Source organism: Gossypium arboreum, chromosome 2 (assembly GCF_025698485.1).
Source record: "Gossypium arboreum isolate Shixiya-1 chromosome 2, ASM2569848v2, whole genome shotgun sequence".
NCBI classification, from domain to species: Eukaryota; Viridiplantae; Streptophyta; class Magnoliopsida; order Malvales; family Malvaceae; genus Gossypium; species Gossypium arboreum.
In genome coordinates, this window is record NC_069071.1 from 109,409,314 (window position 1) to 109,432,281 (window position 22,968).

Consider the following 22,968-nt stretch of genomic DNA (forward strand, 5'->3'; position numbering starts at 1 on the left):
TAATTATATGAAATTATATTTTAATATGTATTCGACATTAACATTAATGTCTATTTGACACATTAAATGAAGTGCCATTAAATCATGTAAAATATGTTGTACGGATTTACTTAACTGTAAAATCAATTTTACTAAATTTAATTAAATGAGTTTAAATTAAATTTGTTAAAGCTTTTAAATGAATTTTATTTAATATGTTTAAATATTATAGAATTAGTATATATTCGTTTTGAAACACAGCTTTAAATGTGGATATTATTATCCAAGTCAAGTAATATCTGAATCTGCTAGTTAAAATATTAAAATTAAATATGATTTAAAACCGTATTATCCAAACCAATAAATAAATAAATAATTCACAAATAAGATGACTAACAATAAAACTGGATTTTATAATCTTTCCACCATAGTAACTGAACACCAAATAATACAAATATAGCTCTGTGAAGGATAACATGAATATTATATAATAACATTTCTATTTTTCTGTAAATTTTTCTATGTGAACATTTTTTCTTTTTGAAGAAAATAGTTTTTCTTAACACAAATCTGTCAAAATCCTATTTTCACCAAGAACATGAAAACTCAAATTCTCACTTATCAAGAGACAAAATAGTTTATATAGCTATATATTCGATACTGTATTTGAGATTACGGATCCTAACATATAATTTGGTAGAAAACTTGTATTCTCATATTTTCCAAATCAAATATGCATTGAGATCAAGTACCCATGAACCAAAAGTACACTCTTAATTTGTTCAGACAAAAAAAAAAAAAGTAGGCTCTTAACTGCTGGAAAGGCTTAACAAGCTTTTGAGAACTAGCTGCTACAATCATTTATCGACTTTAGTGAAGTGAGCACAAATAAAAGAAAATTTAATAACATATTTCTCAAAAGCTTAGTACGGTTTGAAGTTTGAACAGAACAGAATGTCTAGAAGTAGACAACCAATATTTGACTACATGAAACAGATAAGAACTGTGCATAGAAATAGAGGTTGCCATTAAAATGGAGACCTGAAGTAACCATTGAAATCCTTAGTCGAGCAAATCAGACACTGAAGTCCTCCTGAATGCATCAACTTGAGGCAACAGAGCAGCTAAGGACTTATTAGGGAATATGTTATCTGCTTTCATTCTCTCCCTGATCCCATAAGCTGGAGCTTTGGCATTTATATACGCTCTGACTAGAGTTTGGAACTGACTAACTCGAGCTACATATCCGGCCTGTCTCATTCTATGTAACATTTTTTCGGCGTTATGGATATCACCCTTCCTAGCATACTGCTCCATCACAACCATGAAAGTAGTAAACATGGGCTTAATTTCATTTTGCTGGCATGCCTTCTGCAAGATTGAGTCAGCCTTTTCCACATCCCCTGCTTCCACATGAAGCTTCACAAGAGCATCCCAAGTGAATGGGCCAATCTGGCACCCATTACCAGCCATTCGCTTAACAAGATCCTTCCCTTTTTCGAGCATCTTATGGTTTGAGTATACCTTCAAGAGATGGGTATAATATCTTGCAGGAAGCTTTTTTGATGTTTTTAACAGCCTTTCGAAAATTTCCTCTGATTTTTCAATTTTACCTAACTTTCCCCAAGCTTCAATACCAGCCAGATACTCTTCAAAGCGGGGTTTTGAATCACAGATCTTCCAAATTCTTTCTACTTCATCAGCCTTTCCAAGACCAGCATACAGAGGAAGCAAAAACCTGTAAACCCAACGATTCTCTTTTATGTTGTCCCCTTCCATTGCCTTCAGAACTTCCTCAGCTTTTTCCATTTGGCCTGCTGAGGCATAGTGCTTAGCCAGGACAGATTGTATCTGGATGTCTGGTTCAATACCTTCAGCCTTCATTGTCTCAACAATTTGATCCATCCCATATATGTCATTACATAAACCTTTCGTGTCAATTAAGATTCTATAAGTAAAGAGCGTAGGTTTGACATTTTCTTTCTCCATTAACAACAGCACGTCAGCTATTTTTTTCTTGTCAAGCCTCTTATAGAGGAGCAACAGCTGGTTGCAAGCAAAAGCAGTACTCGGGAATTCTAGGTCCTTCATTTTGTTAAAGACCTCTTCTGCTTTCTTGAGATTGTTAGATACAACACAGTTAGCCAGCAGGGTTCTGTAGATTATCTCTCCTCTGAAAGATTTTGGGATAGTCTGAATGTAGTCTTCTGCCTTCTGGAGACCTCGTATTTTGGCAATCAAATCAAGACGAGAAGCATAATCTTTCTCATTAAATTCAAGCTGCTGCTTCATCTCCAGCCACTCAGAGAGCTGCAAACAATCAAATCCATAAGCAAACAGAAAGGAAAGAACAAAATGCAATTAAGTAAAAACCTACAACTTCCATGACTAAAATCATACACAATAGAATATCATTTCAATTTAGGCATTTATATATATATATATCAAGTAGTTTAGCAAAATGGATTAAAGAAAAAAGTGCCTAAACAGGGTATTGGTAATATTCTAATATTAGAAATCATTTTATCAACCGACCTAGAAAATCCATAACATTTCTGCAGTTGACATTGTGTGAGAATGCTAAACGTGCAGTGTAAAAACTAGAAGCCAAAGAAAGCTAAAGGAAGCTGCAATCAAATCTTTGAGCCTTCAGGTAATAGCAAGCACGGCACAAAAAGGAAAAAATGACTTTTTTCGCAAGAGGGTATCCAACTGTCTCCCAACTAAAGGAAAATGAAAGGTGAGCCAATTCCAAGGAGAAATAACATTAAACTAAAGGAAGAAATTTTAGAACTTTTTTTTGTGCCAAATTTGTGAGACCAAATTTCTAATTACAAAAACTACCAGATTACCATAGGATGTCAGATTATTGCAAAGACATCTCCAACTAGATGACTAGATGAGCATCTAAAGATTCTAAGGATCAGTTATATTTTTTAATTGAGAGCAAAAGATTGACAAATGCAGAAACAAACAATGCACCCTGCAGGCATGATTGATGAAGGCACAATGAGTACTCCTTTGACAAAGAAATATACTAATACATCAGGTAAAATAAACGATAGAAAGAAACCAAAGTTTTGATACCTCCAGCGACATGCATCAAAAAGTGAGGTGGGTACTTATCAAATATTTTATTTGAAATGGTTTGTAATCGAGTTAAAATCCAAACAAGAAGTTTTACACATATGCTTACAAAATCCAGTGATTGATTGCTTGCACATTTATGACATACTATCAGCACAAAAATTCATTTCTTGTTTAGATCATTTTTTTGACAGAAAACTCAATTTGTATACTTTATTATTTAACTTAATACCAAGGAACTTTAAACAATCAAGTACTGTTTGGTTTTACAGTGAAAAATAAGATACACAATTAGAAGAAAATAAGAAAAGTTCTCTTCCTTGCTATATTGAAGAAAAGGAAAAACAGAGAAAACCAGAAAATCTTTTATTTCCCAGTTACCCTATGATGGAATGATATTGGAAGTTCCAATCTGCAGCTACTAGTACTACTTACCAAAAAATCAAAAGCCCTTCCTAAAATAGAAAATTTTAAAACAAAACATCAGAGGGAAAACGAGAAACAGATTTGCCTAAATCATATGTAATTTTATCCTCATGCACTTACAAACAATACAAGAATAGTGCTTACAATTTATTTAATATTTTTATAAGAAATTATTTAAATAATTTTTTTAATGGATAAAATTACTTGAATCATGAAATCGCATTGCATATACACTTATATGCAGAGAAGGTAATTTCATACCCAATAAGTTGACCTTAGTTTAATCAACATAAATTCTCAAAATAGATACAATGATAATTCAAATCACCTGCAATGCCCTCCCATACATTCGGCGCTTGCGAAGATTGAGCGTTGCTGATGAAATCTCAGCTCTGCTTAGATTTTTTCCTTCCTCAAGCCACTTATCAAGAACCTTATGAATAGAAAGACCTGGAGCAGAGACAAGAGCTTTGAATAATCCTGAGGTAGTCCTCCTTCCAGATGACTTTTTATCACTGACATCAGTCTCAGCCCCAAACAATTCTAGTTCATTTGAGGCAGTTTCTTCGACATCAACAGAAAATTCTTGATCAGAATCCAGTCCATCTTCAGTTTCATCCTTAGCAATATGATCTCTTTTGTTCTCAGAATTACCAGCTGTTTCAAGTTCTGAAAAACCATCTTCCAAGTCATCTTCCTCCCCACTGCTTTCAGTACCAGCTTGGGAAGAAAGGCCACATCTCCAAACAAAGAAATTAGAGGAAGCATGTGTTGAGCAGTAAAATCTCAATAAAGATGGACATGTATCAGAAACCAGTTGAGAAGAACCAGAAAAAATAGCATTTTTTTCAATGACGGTATTTGAAGTTTGTAATCTAGCAGAAGCAGAAAAAGAAGCTCCAGTTCTGATACTTGTATCTCTGGAAACCAAGCAAAAAACATTCATGGATCATTATCTCAAAGCAAAAAACATGAAAAAGAATATTAATTTTCTAATTTCAAAAGGCTAAATGTAGAACTATCAAAGAGAGACAAGAGAAATGACTATTGATGAACTTTTTATTGATATTTTGTAAATGCACGGTTAAATAAAATCGAGAGCACAACCAAAAATAGCAAATACACCTATTTGGCTTCCAGGGTATTTTAGAATTCAATATAGTGACAAAATGATATATGAAAATGGGATTATTATAATTGTTTGATAGTTACGTGTGCAAACAAATGCAGAGTCTTCAACTGGTAATAAGGAAATTGAACAACGTAGGATCAACTCAACTAAATGATATCAAGCAATTTTCAGCGGATTTGTAGTACTTGAAAGTAAACATCTTTTTCATGTCAAACTGTAGCACAGGCTGTTTAGCTATGGAAGAAATAGTCAGGAAAGTAAGGGCAGGGCTAGTTGGATTCAGCTTAGGTTAATTAATCTCTACCAAAGAACACAGATATATATATAACGACCCAACAACATTTTGCCTTTCCTTCTTTTTCTCCTTGCAGGTTTTCTCGGTAAACGAACAGAAACGAAAAAGAGAAATACAAGTAAAATGCAGAGTATAAAAGGAGAGAAAGAAAAAGGTACCTGAGCGGCTTAGGAACTCGGCGTAGTGCCCACATGATGAAGATACGAAGCAGAAAATGCCGAAAGCAAACACACTTCAGTCTTAGAAACCCCCAAAACCCTCAGCAGCCAGGACTTGTCAGCCTTAAACCCTAAAAACCGAAGGCCGAAATTTTCGGTTTGCGTTGCTCTGTTTCCCGTATATATATTAATAAGCTTTATTGGCAAATGCATCTAAAACTATATTTAATTTCTACTTTCGTTTTAGAGCTAATTTGGTAATATTTTTATTTAATTAATTTTGCAATGCTTTTATTTAAAAATGTGAGTTTTTCGTATTATTGTCAAAAATATTTTAAAAATAAAATATTTATTTTAAATATGATATTATAAAGTAATAAATATGTATTTAAATAATATTTAAATTAGTTAATATTATGATATTTTAACAATAATATAAAAATAATTTATTATAACTTATTGTTAATATTTTAATATTAATTTTAAATATTTTAAGTAATTAATATTAATTATTTATTAAATTTAATTAGAATATATAAACTATATTTAAATATTTAAATATAATAATTAAATATTTGTAATTAGATATTGATTATTCATTAAATTTAATATATATAAACTATATTTAAATATTTAAATATAATAATTAAATATTTATAATTAAATATTTGGAAGAAGAACAAATAAGGTTGAAAATGTAATATCAACCCCAAAAGCACTTTTCGAGGAAAAAAAACATCAAATTTCTGCTTTTTCATCTGAGAAAAAGCACATTTCTTAAGTTGAAAAAGTTTCTGTTTTTACGTCTGTTCTTTAATGCTTTTAATATAAAAGTACGTTTTCTTCTAAAAGCCCATCTAAAAATTAAAGCCGAATAGCGCCTTAAAGTTTCTTTTTTTTTATCATAATTATCAATTTTATCTTAGGGTCCGTTTGTTTATATGTAAAAGATTTTACGGAAAATGTTTTCTATATTTTCCTGTGTTTGTTTCACAAAAAATAGTTTGGTCAACAAAAAATGACTTACAGGTCAATGTAAAATAAGCTCTTTTTTCTATAAAATGACTTATCATTTTGAAAAGCGTAAGTCATTTTCAAGAAAAGAGTTCATTTATAAATAATTTTATTTTTATATAAAAATTAACTTAAATCAAGCTTAATATTATTATATTGATAATAAATTTATTTTATTTTAAAAATATTTAAAATATTATATTTTTCAATATTATTAAACATACATTTTTTTTTTGAAATTATAACTGATACTTTATTGATGAAAGAAGTAATAAATGTCGTAACAGGCCTTAAAAGAAACAACCTACAGCTGTTTACCTCCTAAAAGGCACCGAAACGATGCACCAAACAAAACCAAATAATTAAACAAAAGAAATTAAAAGAAGCAGTCCTTTCAGTCACAAAAGAAATTAAACAAAGCTAGACCTTGTTACCCTCTTCTTTTTTATTAAAAACTAGATCTATCTTGTATCAGCTACTCAACAGGACCGAAAGCACCCAAAATCAAAGAAAGCACCCAAAATCAAACCTAATACCATCATCATTTCGGCCTAAGTACGAGTTCATCGGACAAACAGATTATTGCAAAGTCCTGACTCTAATTCTTCACCTATCCTTCTTCTCTGTTGCCTCTCCTTTCGCTGTTCACCAATCCTTCCACCTCCTGCGGGACCTCCTTTGTAATAGCAAGAATTTCAGCAATGTCGAAAATAGTGGTTCAAGACCATCAAATTTGACAAATGAACTCGTAGATTATATTATTTAATATTTACGAGCCAAATGTAGTTTTTAAAAGATTTTGAAATAGTAAATTGTGTTTTATAAAGATTTATTTGATCAAGAAATTGAGAAAAAGAGGTATCGAGATCTCGGTGTTATAAATCGAGCCATAAATATTTTTATGAATATTTACGGAGTGTCAATAAGGTAGTATTAAAATTTCGTTAGAAAATTTTGACGTTTGGATGGTTAATTAAATAAAAAGGACTAAATTGGAAAATGTGTAAAAGTTGCTAAAAGGATTAAATAGCTCAATTGTCAAATGAAGAAGGACCTAAAGTGCAAATAATCCCAAAGGATATATTTTGGGTGGCAGCTGAGAAAAATCAGGAAATGGGTGAAATAAGGGCAAAATTGAAAAATTGCCAAAATTAGCTAAATAAAAATGGGACTAAATTGGAATATTTAGAATTCTCTTTATTTCTCTTCACATTCACCAGCTGAAGAATAGCCATGGAGGAGGGTTCAAGCTTGAATATTCATATAAGTAAATAGTAAAAATTATAGATAATGTTACTTACAAGTTTTATTTATACTAAAGATGTGGATGGAGAGGAGGAGGAGGAAAAATATATGAATGACTCATGTATAAATTGATCACATGCCCGATTATAATGGATAAATGTTGAATTAGAAATGATATAATGTTTTATTTGGAACATTTATTATGAAATTATGATTATCGTTTTAATATAAAAATCGAACTTGTGAGTTTATATGGCTTAATTTTAGTGATCATTTGTTAATTTTATAAATTTCATGATGTGTTATTTCATATGTATTGATGATAAAATCGTGAATAATGTAAAAGTATGAAAATTGAATAAATGATCAATTTGAGCACTTTAGTTCAGTGACAAGATGAATTGACGGAAAAGACCATGGTTGGACCATGGCAACAAGTGATAAGTGATAGCTTCGGCTACACTTATCTGATCAAGAACAAGTGAAACTAATAAGTGATAGCTTCGGCTACACTTATCTGATCAAGAACAAGTGAAACTAATAAGTGATAGCTTCGGCTACACTTATCTGATCAAGAACAAGTGAAAGTGATAAGTGATAGCTTCGGCTACACTTATTTGATCAAGGACAAATGACAAGTGAAAAGTGGTAGCTTCGGCTACCTGATCAGTGAAAAGTGGTAGCTTTGGCTACCTGATCAATGAAAAATGGTAGCTTCGGCTACCTGATCAGTGAATAGTGGTAGCTTCGGCTACAAGTGACAAGTGATTTCCATGTAAAATCATATCTGGGATATGGCATCAGAGTGATAAGTGCATTTGTGTAAGACCATATCTGGGATATGGCATCGATCTGATATGTGTATAAGATGTAAGACCATAGCTGGGCTATGGCATTTTAGTAAAAAGCGATGAATTGACGAATAAGTCCATGGTTTCACCATGGCATAATGAAAGTGAAGAGGTAAGACCATAGCTGAGCTATGACATTCTAGTGAAAAGACCATAGCTCTGCTATGGCATCAGTGATTATCAGTGAAATTCAGTGCATATCGATGTAGACCAATTCTGTAAGACGTTCACTAATTTGACAAAGTTTGGTAAGTGTTACATGGAATTATGTGATACAAGGAAGTATGAGTTGATAAAATATGAGTATAGAACTTGGTTGATAAATGAATCATTTGTGATTATATAATTATTCATCTTGAATGTACTGTCCATATGTATTGGTAATTCAAATGTTTTAATGAATAAACTTCCGACATAGAATAAATTGAACACGAGAAAAATAATTATGAAATTGAACTCGAAATTCATGAAAATGACTGTTATTGATATATGGAGACATGAGACATTGATATATGAATATGAAAATGTTTGATAAATGTGTTCATTCATAATTATAGAATTATATACCTCATGTGTACTATTTGCATAAAGATGATATTTCAAATACTTTGGTTATTTAAGCTTAAATATGAAATAGTATGAAATCAAGATAAGCTGTTATGAAAATATATTTAGATTACAGAGATATGACTGATATATATTGTATGATTACATAACGTGAAATTGTGTATATATATATATGAGAAATTTAATGAGATTGAGCCCATACATGTTTCTTGTTATTTATATGAAGTGTACGACTGACAAGGGTGATGAAGTTATAAATAGAGAGTTACACGGGTTGAAAACACGGGCGTGTGACTCTCCAAAGTGTGAAAATTTTCTAAGTGGTGTAAAAGTTTCATATGTTTACTGTTTGGTCCCGAACCACCCTGAATGTATGTTTTGGGCCCCGTAGGCCCATATAAGGGATGTTAAACATATGTATGAAAGCTTTTAATTTAGAAGAAATTTTATGGTTGATTTTCATATGATTGATCATATTAAGTTCGGTAATGCCTCGTACCCTATTCTAGGCTCGGAATACAGGTAGGGGTGTTACATCATTTATCCAGTATTGGGGGTTTTCATGTCGACATCCTTCCATCGCCATCCCATGAGTTGCCTTATTAGCTTCCCTTGGTACGTACCTAAAACTCACACTTCTGAAGATGAGGGCTCTTCCCTTAATTTCTTTAACCAAACTACTTATTTCAGATTTATCTTCTTCTACAGTGTTTAACTTGCGTATAACTGTTAACGAATCTCCTTCGATGCAAATATCTTGGAAGCCCATTTCCTTTGCCATAGAAACGACTTGCAAGCACGCCCTTGCCTCGGCCATGACTGGATCTGAGATATACACCCATGGAAAGGTACATGCTGCCATCACCAGACCATCTCTATTTCGCGCTATGACTCCTGAACTAGATCTTCTCGTATGTTGGTTGAACGTAGCGTCGAAGTTAATTTTTATTGTGTCATTCTCTGGTGGACTCCAGTCCGTAACTGCCGGCTACCTGTACATCCCGCATCGTAACCTTCATGGCTGCAATTTCTGTGCAATAAGCTTTGACAAAGCTCACTACTACATTGACTTGTTCGCGGACCCCTTCATGGTAAATTTTATTCCGATTATACCAAATAGCCCAATAGATTAAACATATTTAATTATTTATATTTAGTCATATAATAAATTGTTAATATAATAAATATATTTTATTATTTTAATAAATTATTTAATATTTCAATTTTATTTTAAAAATAATAATTTTAAATAATATTATTCACATATTATTGAAAATATTTAATATTAATATTTTAATAATAAATATTTATTACAATTATAAATATATTAATAAAAATGTTTTATAGTATAAATGTTAAAATATGTCATAAGTCTATGTACACTTTACTGATTTATAATTTAGTTTTTGTACTTTTATTTTCAAGAATTTAGTCCCTTTACTTTTCAAATTTAAAAATTAAGTCCAATTGTTGACATCGTTAATTTTTTGTCAATTTTGTTGATGTCACATTTTAAATAAAAATACTCGCTTATTAGTCACGTAATTAAAAAATGATGTTGTAATGAATCAATTTAACATAGTATTTTTAATATATGCAAAACAATGTAAAATACAAAATTATAGATAAAAATAAATTTAATTAAACAATGAAAAAATAACCTCAAATGTATGTTTGTTTAATTGAAAACAACTTTTATGAAATATTTTTATGAAATCTACCAAACAACGAAAAATATTTTACACAGATTCATCTAAACACAAAAAAATATTTGCTTTTCCAGAAAAATAAATCATTGTCCAGAAATCATTTTCTGGAAATCATTTTCAGTGAAACAAACGGAGCCTTAGTTTTAAAAAAAATACTAGCGAATAAAGACCTCACTAGAGGTAATCATGGGTCGGGCCGAGTTTGGGTTTAGTTTCAATATAATTTTAGATCCGTTTTTCAGGTCAGGAATGAAGTAAACCCAAAAAATGGACTTAAATTCTGTCTCAAGTCCAACCCGGTTCGCTCGTATTAATTTTTTTTTATGTTATTATTTTATATAAAAAATTTAAAAGTATACTAAAACATAAAAAAAAAAAGTTTCCCAACAAATTAAAAATAAATTAAAAAGTATTTAATATTTATGCTTAAATAATACTAAAATAAGTGTAACTTAGCAAGCAAATGTCTATAAAATAGTAACAAAATTAACAATAAAATAATAATATATAATATCCAAATAATAATAATAATATAGTAATAATATTATAACGAAATGACAACAACAAACCAGTAGAAACAATAGTAGAATTTTCTTTTCTTTTTTTTTCAAACTCAGACTAAGCTTAGGTCAAAAAAGCTTACTTAAGACTCGACTTATTTAGAAAATAGTCCTTTTTTTTTTCCCTAAACCTATTTTTTAAGCTTATATTTTTATTCAAATCATCATTTTTTTTCAGCCTATACTTTAAACATACATCATATAGTTTTGGGCAAAAAGAATAAAATGATAGTTTAAATATATTTTGAAAAAACAACCATAAATACCAAATTGAGATATAATTTAAGGATGGATTTACTGTTAATGCTACCTATAATATTTACAACAATGGTACACGTGTATGGTGTTAAAAGTTTGGGTTGTTGAGTTTAATTAATTTAACCATAAATTTAGGCCAAAGAATAAAAATAAATACTCAGTAAAAAATTCAAAAAGAAAATCAATTGTGTGATAAAAGAAAATTAATTCGCCTTTCCATAGCTAGCATGACAGACGGAAGCAATGAAAGGCTGATGATATATTTAGAGTACCGCGTTATGTATATTTAAAAAATAAAAAATGAGAAGTTCAGGGTGAACCTCGACATATGAACATCGTCCAAGTTCATCTGAATTTTTGGACATGGTTTATGGTTACCCTTGAGCGCCCAGCTAGCACATAGTTGATTCCGTTAGTGGCTATTCTATTTCATGACAATACTTGTCGAAACTATTTTTTTTGAAAACGGGAATCGACTTGATTTTGAAAACGAAATTTAAAAAGGGAGTCGGCACCGATCTTGATTTGGTGTGATCGGGTCACCTTTATTTTAATAAATCAATTTTAGTTTACTAAAACGGCATTTTGGTCTACGAAATCCAAGAAAACAGGTTCGAGAGTCGGTTACGTGCGAGGAAGGATTAGCACCCTCGACACGCCCAAAAATTGGTACCAAATTGACTAATTAGTGTCTAAATGTTGAAAATTGAAAATCGGGAATGGATTTGGAATACGATCTTTTCTTGTTAATATTGATTTTAAAATCTTTGAACTAGCTCAAAACAATTTGTTTAGAGATTTCCTTATCTCGAGATATCCCCGTAAGTTAGGACACAATACCATGAATTCCCGAGCACAAGGTTGTCTTCTAATTTAAATGAGAATTTCATGTGTTTTAAAACTCGAAAAGGATATTTTGCTATTTAGAAATAACGAGAAAATCGAAACCCCGTAAGTTAGGGCACAATTCCTTGATATCTCAAAATGCATAACATTGCCTTATTTGAAAATTTTCATTTTTGAATAGTAGCGAATGCAATATTTAAACAACAAGTGTTATTTATTTAGGTTAAAATAAGGTGATTTATTGGATAAATGTAGCGAAATTCAATTCATAAGGCGATAATGAAAAAAAAAAATGATGCATACATGAATAAAGTATTACGCGAGCAAATGACAATAGTAGAAATACGAATGAACGAATTATAACACACAATGGCAATAACATAACATATGTCAATTAAATAATAAGCTTAATAAACACGAATTGAGGTAATAATATAAAATGATTTGAATCAAACCAATAGATAGTCTTAAATATAAAATATATACATAAAGAATTTTAAAATAAATACTATAAAGGCAGCTTAAAGTAAATAAAAAAATTTAAAATCATTAATGAAAAGTTTAAAATCATAATACATAAAAAGGAGTTCAAAATAAATAATATACATAGTATAAAAACTTATCATAAATATATGCATAAAAAATAAACAATGTACAAAGAGTTTAAGATAAAGACATATGAAAATTTGAAAATAAATGCCCTATATGAAAAGACAGTTTAAGAATAATCATTATGTAAATTTAAAAATAATAAGTAATTCAAAATGATATATAAAAAGGTCCAAAATGAATAAATGAAAAGTAATGTAAAATGATTAACATGTATATAATAATTTAAAATGATATGTAAAACCAAAGCAAGATAAAATAGACAATATATAAGATAGTTTATGATGAATAATAAAAATAAGTCAAAAATAAATATTATGCAAATAGAAATTTAAAATAGATAACGTACAAAACATTTAAAAAGGGTATACATAGAAAATGGATAACACATATAGAAATTTGGAAGTAAAATATACAAAAAAAATTAAAATACATAATAAAACAGTTTAGAATAAATAATACAATTTAATGAATTTAAAATAAACAATGGATAAAGCAATTTAAAGTATATGAAATAATTTAAAATAATGATATCTAAGACAATTTAAAACAGATAATATATAAAATTTAAGGTAAATGAAAATAGTTTAAGATAAACAAATAAAAGAAAGGCTTAGATTGATGTGAAAAAGGGGGAAATTACAAATAACAATAAAAATTAAGGGTCCAAATTCGAATAAAATGAATACGAATATTAAAAGGACTAAATTAAAATCTAAATAAAATTAAAGAAAGAATTCAAAAAGAAAAAGAAGGGTAATAGACTTATTTAAAATGTGCCGAAACCTCAAGGGACTGGTTTGGAAATTTTCCCCAACCCCTTATGCACAACATTTAATTTGTCTAGGTGAGGGACCAAATCAGCGATGAAACAAAATAATTGGGCACTATTTGAAAGGATAAAAACGCAAATTAGGATCAAATCAAGGGTCAGAAAAAAGGGAGGGGTCAAAGTGGGCAATTTCCCATTCAAGGTAGACATGCGGACCCCTTCCCTTTCTGAACGGTGTTGTTTGCTCCTTTCATTTAAGCTAAAAAATTTCCTTTTTTTTTTTTTTAAAGATTTCATTCTTTTACTGCTGTTTACAAACTTTTAAACACCCCTCCATTTCAATTCTTCTGCTAGGGTTTTAAGCCCCCCATTTTGCTCAGTCATGCGACCACCGCACCACCACTGTGTTTGGTGGCCGGTGATACACCGAAATGAGTCGCTCGGCCTTGTTCCAAGAGGAGTTCGAAGGCCTGGCCTTCTTTGAGTCAGAAGGAAATGAGGAAAATGGATCCCCACCCCTTTTTAGTCCCGACGACAGAGGGGAGACCTCCGGCGACGCAACAGCGAACGATTCAGGTGAGGTTCCTCTCTCCTTTTCTTTTCTTGTTTTATATCTACTCTTACTTAATAGATTTGTGTTAAAATCAAAATGAAATATTAAAGAAATGAAAAAAACGAAAATGAAGATAAAGAAAAGTAAAGCCAGACATCAACCTTTTTTGCTGGTATATTGCTTTTTGATTGCCTAATATGCGTAAAAAACAAAGAAGTCGAATGTGGCCTTTTATAGCCGAAGATCGACTCATTCTACTTCTATTATCTATTTTTTCTTTCTTGTTTTTGCTCTTTATTTTCTGCTTCTTTTTGTTTTTTTGCTTGTTGTTTGTTTGTCTGTTGCTTGCGTGCTTGCAGGTGTGTCAGATGCGCGTGAGGCCTGCGATTGGTGGTGTATGCTGTGGCCATTTGGTGAAAAGTGGCGGCAGACAAGGTAGGGGTTAGGGTTGCTGAAACATTTTGGGTAGTTGGGCTATTAGGGTTAGTTTAGGTAATGGGCTAACAGAATTTTGATTTGGGCTTGTTTAATAATTGGGTTATTTGTAAATTGACTGTTTATATTTTTTGAACTCTTTTTATTATTTTGGGTCTATTGACTTGGGCCAAAATTGGCCATTACAATACTCTTTTATACCCTACTTTTTATTCATCATCTCAGTATTCAAAAATACAGTATAAAGGCACCAAAACTAAACGACCATATATAAGATTTTGTGGTAGTGAGGTTCTCACGTAGCTCCTGGCAATCACGTAAGCAAAGCACCGAGGGACCCTTACTCGACTATACCAGATAGCTTTTGGCTGACTTCTTTCTTATTAGATGGCCTTACTGTGGCGTGGAGTATAGGGGTGGAATTGAAGGACTTGAGGTTGAATGTGATAGTGTTGATTACTTTGGTGGCAAGTTTGAACACCAACAGTTATGTAAGAAATCATGGCTTTTTAGTTTTAAGCATGTGTTTCGAGAAGCAAACTCGGCAGCAGACTTCATGGCAAGGCTTTAATCTGGCACACTGCACTGGCTGAATATTCTTTACTCTCCTCCACAGGACATGGAGTCGTTACTGTTAAAAGACAAAGCAAGGGAGTTGCCCCGCATCCCATAATGTAAGCCTGTCAAGAGGGGGAAAGGCCAAAAGGGTCCCTAAACTACTGCTTATTAATCAGAAATATGAAAGATATTAACAAGTTGAGGCGACCAGATCTTGACAGGGATTAAATTAAAGTATAAGCCAACTTGGGCGTGGAAAAATTGTGAGAAATAGAAGAATAGCGAAGTGGATATATGAAGTAGAGAGATTGGCTGATCTATATCAACCTGCTTCAACTGACATCCTATTATTTCCTATGTACACATCAACTCATTCTAGTAGTCAACTTGTTCTAGCCGTTTTTTATAAATGTCAGCAACTCAATATTGCTTCAAGGCATCAATGGAGCCTAGCATTCAACCATTACAAAGATTACAACCACCGCTTTGTTGTCTTTGCTGATGATGGGTGGACAGGAGGCGGTGTCCTGGCATTCCTGTTATTGCTCATAGGTGTACCTACATAAGAAAATACCAAAACAAATTTCCATCATCATCACACAAAAAAATGTGTTGGGAACACAAAAAGAGATCAGAATGATGCCAACACTTGTACTTACTCAACTCGATTGGCTTCCCTCCAAGGGAAGATCTGCGGGACCTGTCTGACCCTGATGTTTGGACACCGGTAAGTGATTCCCTACGTGCTGCTTTTGCATGAGCCGTGACTGGTGGTGACTTGAGATCGTTCACATTGCCCGCTCCCCTGACAGGTGACTTTAGTTCTAATGTCTTCTGTAGATTCCTGTAATTTTTATGCAGAGATGTTCATATTGAATTACAGTCAAGAAGGCTTACCCTGTTAAGGTTTTTCACACCTTGACACAACTGCATACAATATTAGACGTTTCTAAAAGAATGCATATGTCAGTATTCTTCATTATGATCCATGTTGCATGGGCCAACAACTATAGTCCAAGTTAAATAAAAAGTTAATAAGAACTGAGTTTTGCCTACCTTTTTTCAGAGCCACTAATCAGTTTCCCAATGGTTGTTCGCAGCGATTTTCTTACTTGAGATCCTTTACCATTTGCCGTTCTGGACTCTGTAGAAATTACTGTTTGCATGAGATTCTGTATGTCATTTCTAGAGTATACTTTAGGCTCAGGTGTACTAGGTAGCTCAAGTCTAGGAATTTGTGTTCGACAATCAGTCTTTAGTGCTTGCTTTTGGAAGGATGAACTAGTAGGGCTTCGATGAGGCTTAGAATGATAAGCCTCCATCACTGAGCTGCCGTTGCTGAGATTCCCAAACTGTTTTGTAAGTGCTTCTTCATCTTGAAACTGACTGTATTTCTGTACGGATACTGTGCTAGCATGTAAAGACCTACTAACATCTGCTGATACTTTTATCTGACTATTGTCCTCATTTCTTGAGCATTCCGAGCTCAACCTCCTTGCCCGAGTTATAGAAGATGGAATTTTTGGTCCTCTCCTGTCTTCTGCATTCATTGCCTTCTCAGATTTCATGGTGCTACCATTCTCAATGCTCAACCTTCGAGTACGTGGGGGAGTTTTCTCAATCGCTGCCATTTGTTTCTCAAATGGAGATTTAGGTTCTTTCATTTTGTATGAAGGTGTGCTCGGTGCTTCCTTATTTGCCAATGCCTTCTTGAGGTTCTCAATCTACAAGAATTTATTCAATAGTTACAAAAGCAGGGTCAATTGAATATAATTTACATGCAGGCAGCGTAGTAGATTTGAGTAACCCAAACCAAAACGTACAGTGTTGAATCGCTCAAGTAAATGACACAATTAATTATATGCTTACCTGCTCTTTGAGCTGCATAACCTCACTGCTCTCTTTATTTAAACGAGCAGCACCAAGTTCTACTGTTGAAACTCTCCTAGCAAACTTCAAGGTACTTAATGTTTCTCCAAAAGAGTCTTCTTCCGGACTCACATGAGCAAACATCAATGTCTTAGCATGTCCACCTAGACATTTTCCATATAAAAAATATCAGTAGAAAAGAAAAATAAAAAACATAATCTAAATGAAGAACAATGTGTGCCATTCTGAAACTAATAAGCTGGAGGTTTTGGTAACAACCTAATGAGTCTTGCAAGAGAAGCGTGAGTTTGCTGTTTCTGTAGGGTATGTGAGAGTTCTTCTGAGCCAAAGCGGTGACCACATCTCCAAGACAAGAAAGAGACTTATTAATATGTTGAGCCTCCTTTAGCCTATCTCCAGTAACTTCCGATTTGTCCACCCTTTCACTTCCCGCAAGGTCAACCAAATGCAAGCAACTACGAATCATGTTTCCAGATGTATATTTCCCATGCACGTGTACTGTTAGGATACTGCAAAGTGAAACATACAATCCTTGTGATATCTGTCTTGGACACATGCTCATTATCTGACAATCACCCTCAAGTCCAGGTAACATTGCTATAACATAGAAAATATAAGGTAATTCTTTATATAAAAAAATTGAACCTTTGAAACTGACCTGTGGGAGCGGCTACTTCTGTTGTTGATTGCAGTGGAACAGACAACACGATTCACTTCTCCATATTTCATTAGATTTAGCACATCACTTGTGGACTTCACTGTATGCAATGTAGCACCTGGAAGGCTTAAGCCATTATCATTACTGCAGCTACGAATCTCTAACTTGTGCACATTAAGGATACCATTTACATGAATGCTTTAGAAATTGCAAGAATAAGCAAATTATCATTTTCCGAGACAGAATTCAGTAAGAAAGGATATTTGGTGGATGATGAATCTTCTGAAAGAAGGTCTCTGATTTGTTCATTATATATCTCCACCATTTGAACTTGAATCTCGTAACTTATTATATCTTTCCTTTGATTAGAAATTTCAAAGAGATCATTGAGAGCTAGATAATTAATCCCCAAATCCTTGGTTGATTCACCTGATGGACCACTCTGTCACCATATGAATAGGAACCAAACTAAGTCTAACTCAGATAAGTAGACCAAGATGATACGAAGCAAATTGAAGGTCTTACCATAGTATAAGTTTTGCCTGATCCAGTTTGGCCATATGCAAAGATACAAACATTATAACCATCCATGACAGATCGAACCAAAGGTTGAGTGTCATTAAACACATCATCTGAAATAAGATTGTGTAAAGAAATCAAATCCATGTACAAGACAAGACATCATAACCAACACACACTAGACTGAATTTTGTTACAATTTACCTTGTGTTGCACTTGGACCAAAAACACGATTAAACTGAAAGACTTTTCTTCCATCCTTTTTGGGTTTTGATGGGTCCGAAATCACAAGTGAACCATCCTCTCCAATAAAATCTATTACATTTCTAGTTCCAGCACAGAAAGCAGGTCTAATTCTGCAGAAAACCCGGATATTTCCTAGAAGGTAAAACTTTTTATCAGGACATGATGATTCTGCAGCTCCAAATTAAAACAAAACTATGATGAACATTGAACTTGTACCTTTCAAATCTTGTACCATATTGTATAACTTTCTGTTCTCTTCCACCACCTTGTGATACTGAACTGCAGCAGTGGACATCTCTTCTACTTGACTTCCTGAGACCGTGTAAGTAATGATGGGAAAAAATTCTCAGAAGAAGAATTCATGCATTTACCCCGGTAAGCTCCATGAGTAAAATTAGGAAGTACAATTTATGATACAACTATTTTTTGCATTTATACAGTTTAGCTGAATTCATCATGAGAAAAAGATGACTATGGAGAAGCCATAAAATCTAAGAAAAAACTAAAACACATGCATTTGAAGTTAAAAAGTTTAGGAAGAAAAATCTAAATGACAAAGCATTTAGGAAATGGAGCAAATAATCTCAACAAGGGTTACTCAATTTAGCTACAAGATGATTGCTAGCGTAATATACCTATATTTTTCAAATCTATTTGCAGTTGTGATTGTAAGTCTTCAAACTCTCTTTTTGCTGTTAACAACAAATCCTTGAGGTCCTGACAATAAAATTTAAAAAAAATATATGATTAACAACAATATGAGCATTTCTTGTTATCAGGTTGGTTAAAGATTCCAGACCTGATCTTTCAGCTAAAACAGAGAAATGATTCAATATATTTGGAATTTTGGATTACTCCATCACTATTAGACACCTCATATGTTAGAATAGTCTAAAATGAGAAGGAATCCTTGCACTTTTTGCTGTCTGGAATATCCAAGTGGTAGAATAAAACATAGACGGACTTTCCATTTTTCCTAGCGAACCCATAACCAAAAATTGTGTCCACAAGACATGTTTGGACATAAATATGGATATGATCCTCCAAAAAAACGATATTTTAAAAAGTTGAGCATACCCGTATTTGACACATGCATGTATTAGACTCAGCCAGCAGGTAACATAGTTTTCCATAATGTTTTTGCAACTAATACAGGATAGGTGAAGAAAACGAAATACATACTGAAAGTTCCTTTTCCTGCATTTTCAATAAATTTATGTGGTTTTGATTAGCCTTCTTCGTGCAAGCCCTTGATCCCTGTAAAAACGATGAAGGTCTCATCAGATTTTGCTACATCAGACATGGTAATAATGCCAAAGCAACAGAAAAAGTTGTTATACAGACTGACACAAATCATATGGAGACCTAAATATCTCCATATTATGATACTGAAGCAAAACTACCAACAGGCTTTTAATGAATAATTTCAGATTCTCAAGTGTTAATTATTTTACAAACAATGTTTAACTTAGAAGCTGCAGTATTTGCCAGATACGTAAATGATGGGTTTTAAAAATTACTATTTATCCCTAGGATTTTGCATTTTATTGCTGAAATTGATAGCTAAATTGAGGTTAATGCTATTTAAGGTAATTAGCAACTTATGCAAAGACAAATCTATATCATCCTATTCATCATTTTTCATAAAACAGTCTCCAACATCTGTGTCTAACACATATTCAGATATGGATATGGGTACGATCCTCGAAATACACTGAAAAACTTTGGAAATGTTGAGTGTACACATTTGAGGCACATAGCTATATCCTAACATAGGTCAAAATGTTAATTTTCTGGCAGACTGACATTTAAATTTGTAGGCCTCGTCAATTCTTTATAAATTATATACAGGCCTCACCAATTCTTTAAACATGGATTTCAGCTGTTTTGGAACATAAAGGGCATGACTATACTCACTTAAAACACTTCACTAATAAAGAAAGAGGGGGGAAAACGGAAAGGAACCAGCCGGTACTCCATAATAAGTTTCAAATCCATACTGTCAGAATTTAGAACACATAAAGCACTCTTATAGGTGTTCTTTCAGAAATGTAGATTATATTGAATTTTCATTTGGAGAAGGTAAGAATTTTTTCTTGGCTGCTCTGAGCTCACCTCTGGGATCTTATTTACAAGTTGCTCCTCCAGGCAACTTGAAATCATCTTGCTCAATACTTTGACTGAATCCTGTATCAGAGGAGAATTAAATACAGAAACTGAAGTCTATACATTCAATTTGTTGAATAAGAACAAGGTCCATATACAAAACATATATTACCGGATTTCTACTGTGGAAAGAACCCAAAAAGTTGTCATCAAAGTTTTCCTTTGTGTCAACCATGTAGTCGGCTAGTAACTTCACAATTGTATCTACAAGCATATGCATCACATAAACGTCAATTAATAAGGAACTTGATTAACATTCTCTCTAAAACAACAATATTTGCTTCGGATAATACATATGTTAAGGTAAAAAGACAACAACAACAAAAAAAAAAAAAAAAAGCAAGTAGCTAGAAATAAATGTGCCTCCCTTTTATTTAGCGTTTAGACTACAAGACCTATAACTTTTATTAAGAGGATTCCTATGTTGACCGCGTCAAATGCACTATTTGCCAACAGCTTGAACAAACAATGTTGCTGTAGAAGTTTAAAAGTTTTTAAGGGCAACTCAAACAAAATGAATCAGAACCTTCAAGTTTATAGACTTCGCCATTGGCAGGCGGTCGTTTATCACAAGCAGCTGGCATGTCCAAGCGCCTACAAGATTCTGATGAGGCTCGCGAGTTGATCTTAGTGGAAGAATGCATTACCATGGGGGACCTTGTAAGCTTATAATATCCATTTGCAGTTCCGCAATTAATCTGCTTACATTCATGATATGACTTGAGGGCTAATATGCAGTCTACAACCTTAGCTGAAGACCCTGCGTCCAAGTTATCCTGTTCCAAAGTTTCAACATAAATTTGCAACCAGAAACTACAACAGTTATTCAATGTGGAAACGGAATTTACCCTTTCGAGATCACAAGCTCCAAAGGCTGGCAATTTAAGGTCTTCAATGGCAACAAGAAAATTCCTGACATTTTCAAAGTATTGATAGGCTGCTGGAGGCTGAAACTCCCGATTGAGTGATTGTGCATGTGAATTACTCTCCACGACCTTGAAATTCATGGGAAGAGTGCAATTTTAAAAGATAAGGATGAGGCTTAGCTTAACTTTACGTTAAACAAAAGATAGTAAATCTGGTGATACCTTGGGTACTGCACCAGGATGGATCTTGTTAATTACATTGCAAAGAATCAAACCATTTCTCAAGCAAGAAATGAACTCTTTTTCTGATGGCTGGTTTGATATCCCCAGTGGACCAACTAAGGTTTCTAACCAAGCAAGAGCCACATATCTTCTCAAAGCTGCGAAAACCAGTGAACAAAATGGTAATGTTCATCAACTTCTTTGATTAAAATAGTAAAAGAACTAAAGGGTTGAATAGTATCAAACTTTTTTCTTAACAAAAAGGAAACTTTATTTGCAATGAAAAAAATAAATATATGAAAACTTCACTTTCTTGTTTCTTTGCAATCTCTTTGCAAACGTAGAAAGAAATGAGTAAAGGAAACCAACCAGCTTCTTCAGCTTTTCTTGAAGCCAAATTGAGGTCATGGAACCCAGTTCTTGTAACATACTCCATTTCAAATCCCTTTTTTCTATTCTTCCTTTCACATATCAAATCAAACTCATCAGAACAAGTTGAAAATAAAGAAAAAATATATCCCAAACTTTAAATCATATCAGATAAAAACCAATAAATACCCATTAATTCATTTATCTCCCTATATATTAAAAACTATAACTTGGACCAAAAAATTGAGGAAAAGGAACATACTTTGATAATCTTTTCTGGGTATTCTTTTTTAACCAAAACCAAAAACAAAAAACTAAAGTTAACCCAGAAAAAAGAAAAGGAACTTAAGGAGCAAAAATGGTGTAGTCGCAGTCAAATGAGGATAAAAAATCAAAGGATGTTAAATTCTTTTTTGTGGGATCCCTCTCTTCTTTGTGTCTGCTTTGATATTTTGCAATCTTGTAATTTTGTTTCTTCCAATGGCCTTGGCTTCGGTGTTTGGCTTGGATCCGAAGCTCAGGCCTTCAAAATCGTAACGTTAACTTTTCTGAGCAGAAATTTGAATTCAAATACGTAGGTCCACGCGGGGGATAATCCTATCCGTTGTTTATGCCACGTGGAATACCTGAACCTATGGATGAGATTTATCGTTGTAGAAATGTTTTGGCGATGATTTGAATAGGGCGTGGTGGGCACATGCTTGAGAATTAATGTACGTGCATAGCACGTACAACATGTGCGCGTGAGATTTGTGGTATGTGCATTCTTAAAAAGATAAGTAAAAAGAATTAGGATTTTACTCTGTCCAGTACAATCATTGGTGTTGCACTAATTTTCACGGAATTTAAAAAATATTTATTAAAAATTATATAAAATTCACAAAAGAAAATTAATTGATGTTTTAAATCTAAGGGTAAAGTTAATTATTTATTTCAAATCTCATGTTTATGATGAATTTTTATTAATTTATTATAAAA

At 32.6% G+C, this 22,968-nt stretch overlaps 2 protein-coding genes across 2 annotated transcripts; both read right to left on the reverse strand.

The window, feature by feature from the left end:
* Nucleotides 1-697: 697 nt before the first annotated feature.
* Nucleotides 698-5,286, reverse strand: LOC108467186 (pentatricopeptide repeat-containing protein At1g80270, mitochondrial). The gene is made up of 3 exons (XM_017767748.2): nt 5,078-5,286; nt 3,821-4,412; nt 698-2,289 (listed from the first exon to the last, which is right to left on the reverse strand). The coding sequence occupies exons 1-3, from the start codon at nt 5,110-5,112 to the stop codon at nt 1,042-1,044; spliced, it is 1,875 nt and encodes a 624-aa protein (XP_017623237.1). The 5' UTR covers nt 5,113-5,286; the 3' UTR covers nt 698-1,041.
* Nucleotides 5,287-15,315: 10,029 nt separating this feature from the next.
* On the reverse strand, nt 15,316-22,525 carry LOC108461062 (kinesin-like protein KIN-14L). Its single transcript, XM_053025152.1, has 19 exons — nt 22,253-22,525; nt 21,991-22,082; nt 21,622-21,779; nt 21,382-21,528; nt 21,060-21,309; nt 20,646-20,737; nt 20,483-20,554; nt 19,550-19,624; nt 19,003-19,084; nt 18,584-18,679; nt 18,326-18,499; nt 18,128-18,234; nt 17,844-18,044; nt 17,603-17,766; nt 17,203-17,453; nt 16,924-17,087; nt 16,111-16,778; nt 15,714-15,898; nt 15,316-15,612 (listed from the first exon to the last, which is right to left on the reverse strand). Exons 2-19 carry the CDS (start codon nt 22,055-22,057, stop codon nt 15,527-15,529), a joined length of 3,039 nt encoding a protein of 1,012 aa, XP_052881112.1. The 5' UTR covers nt 22,058-22,082; nt 22,253-22,525; the 3' UTR covers nt 15,316-15,526.
* Nucleotides 22,526-22,968: the final 443 nt, after the last annotated feature.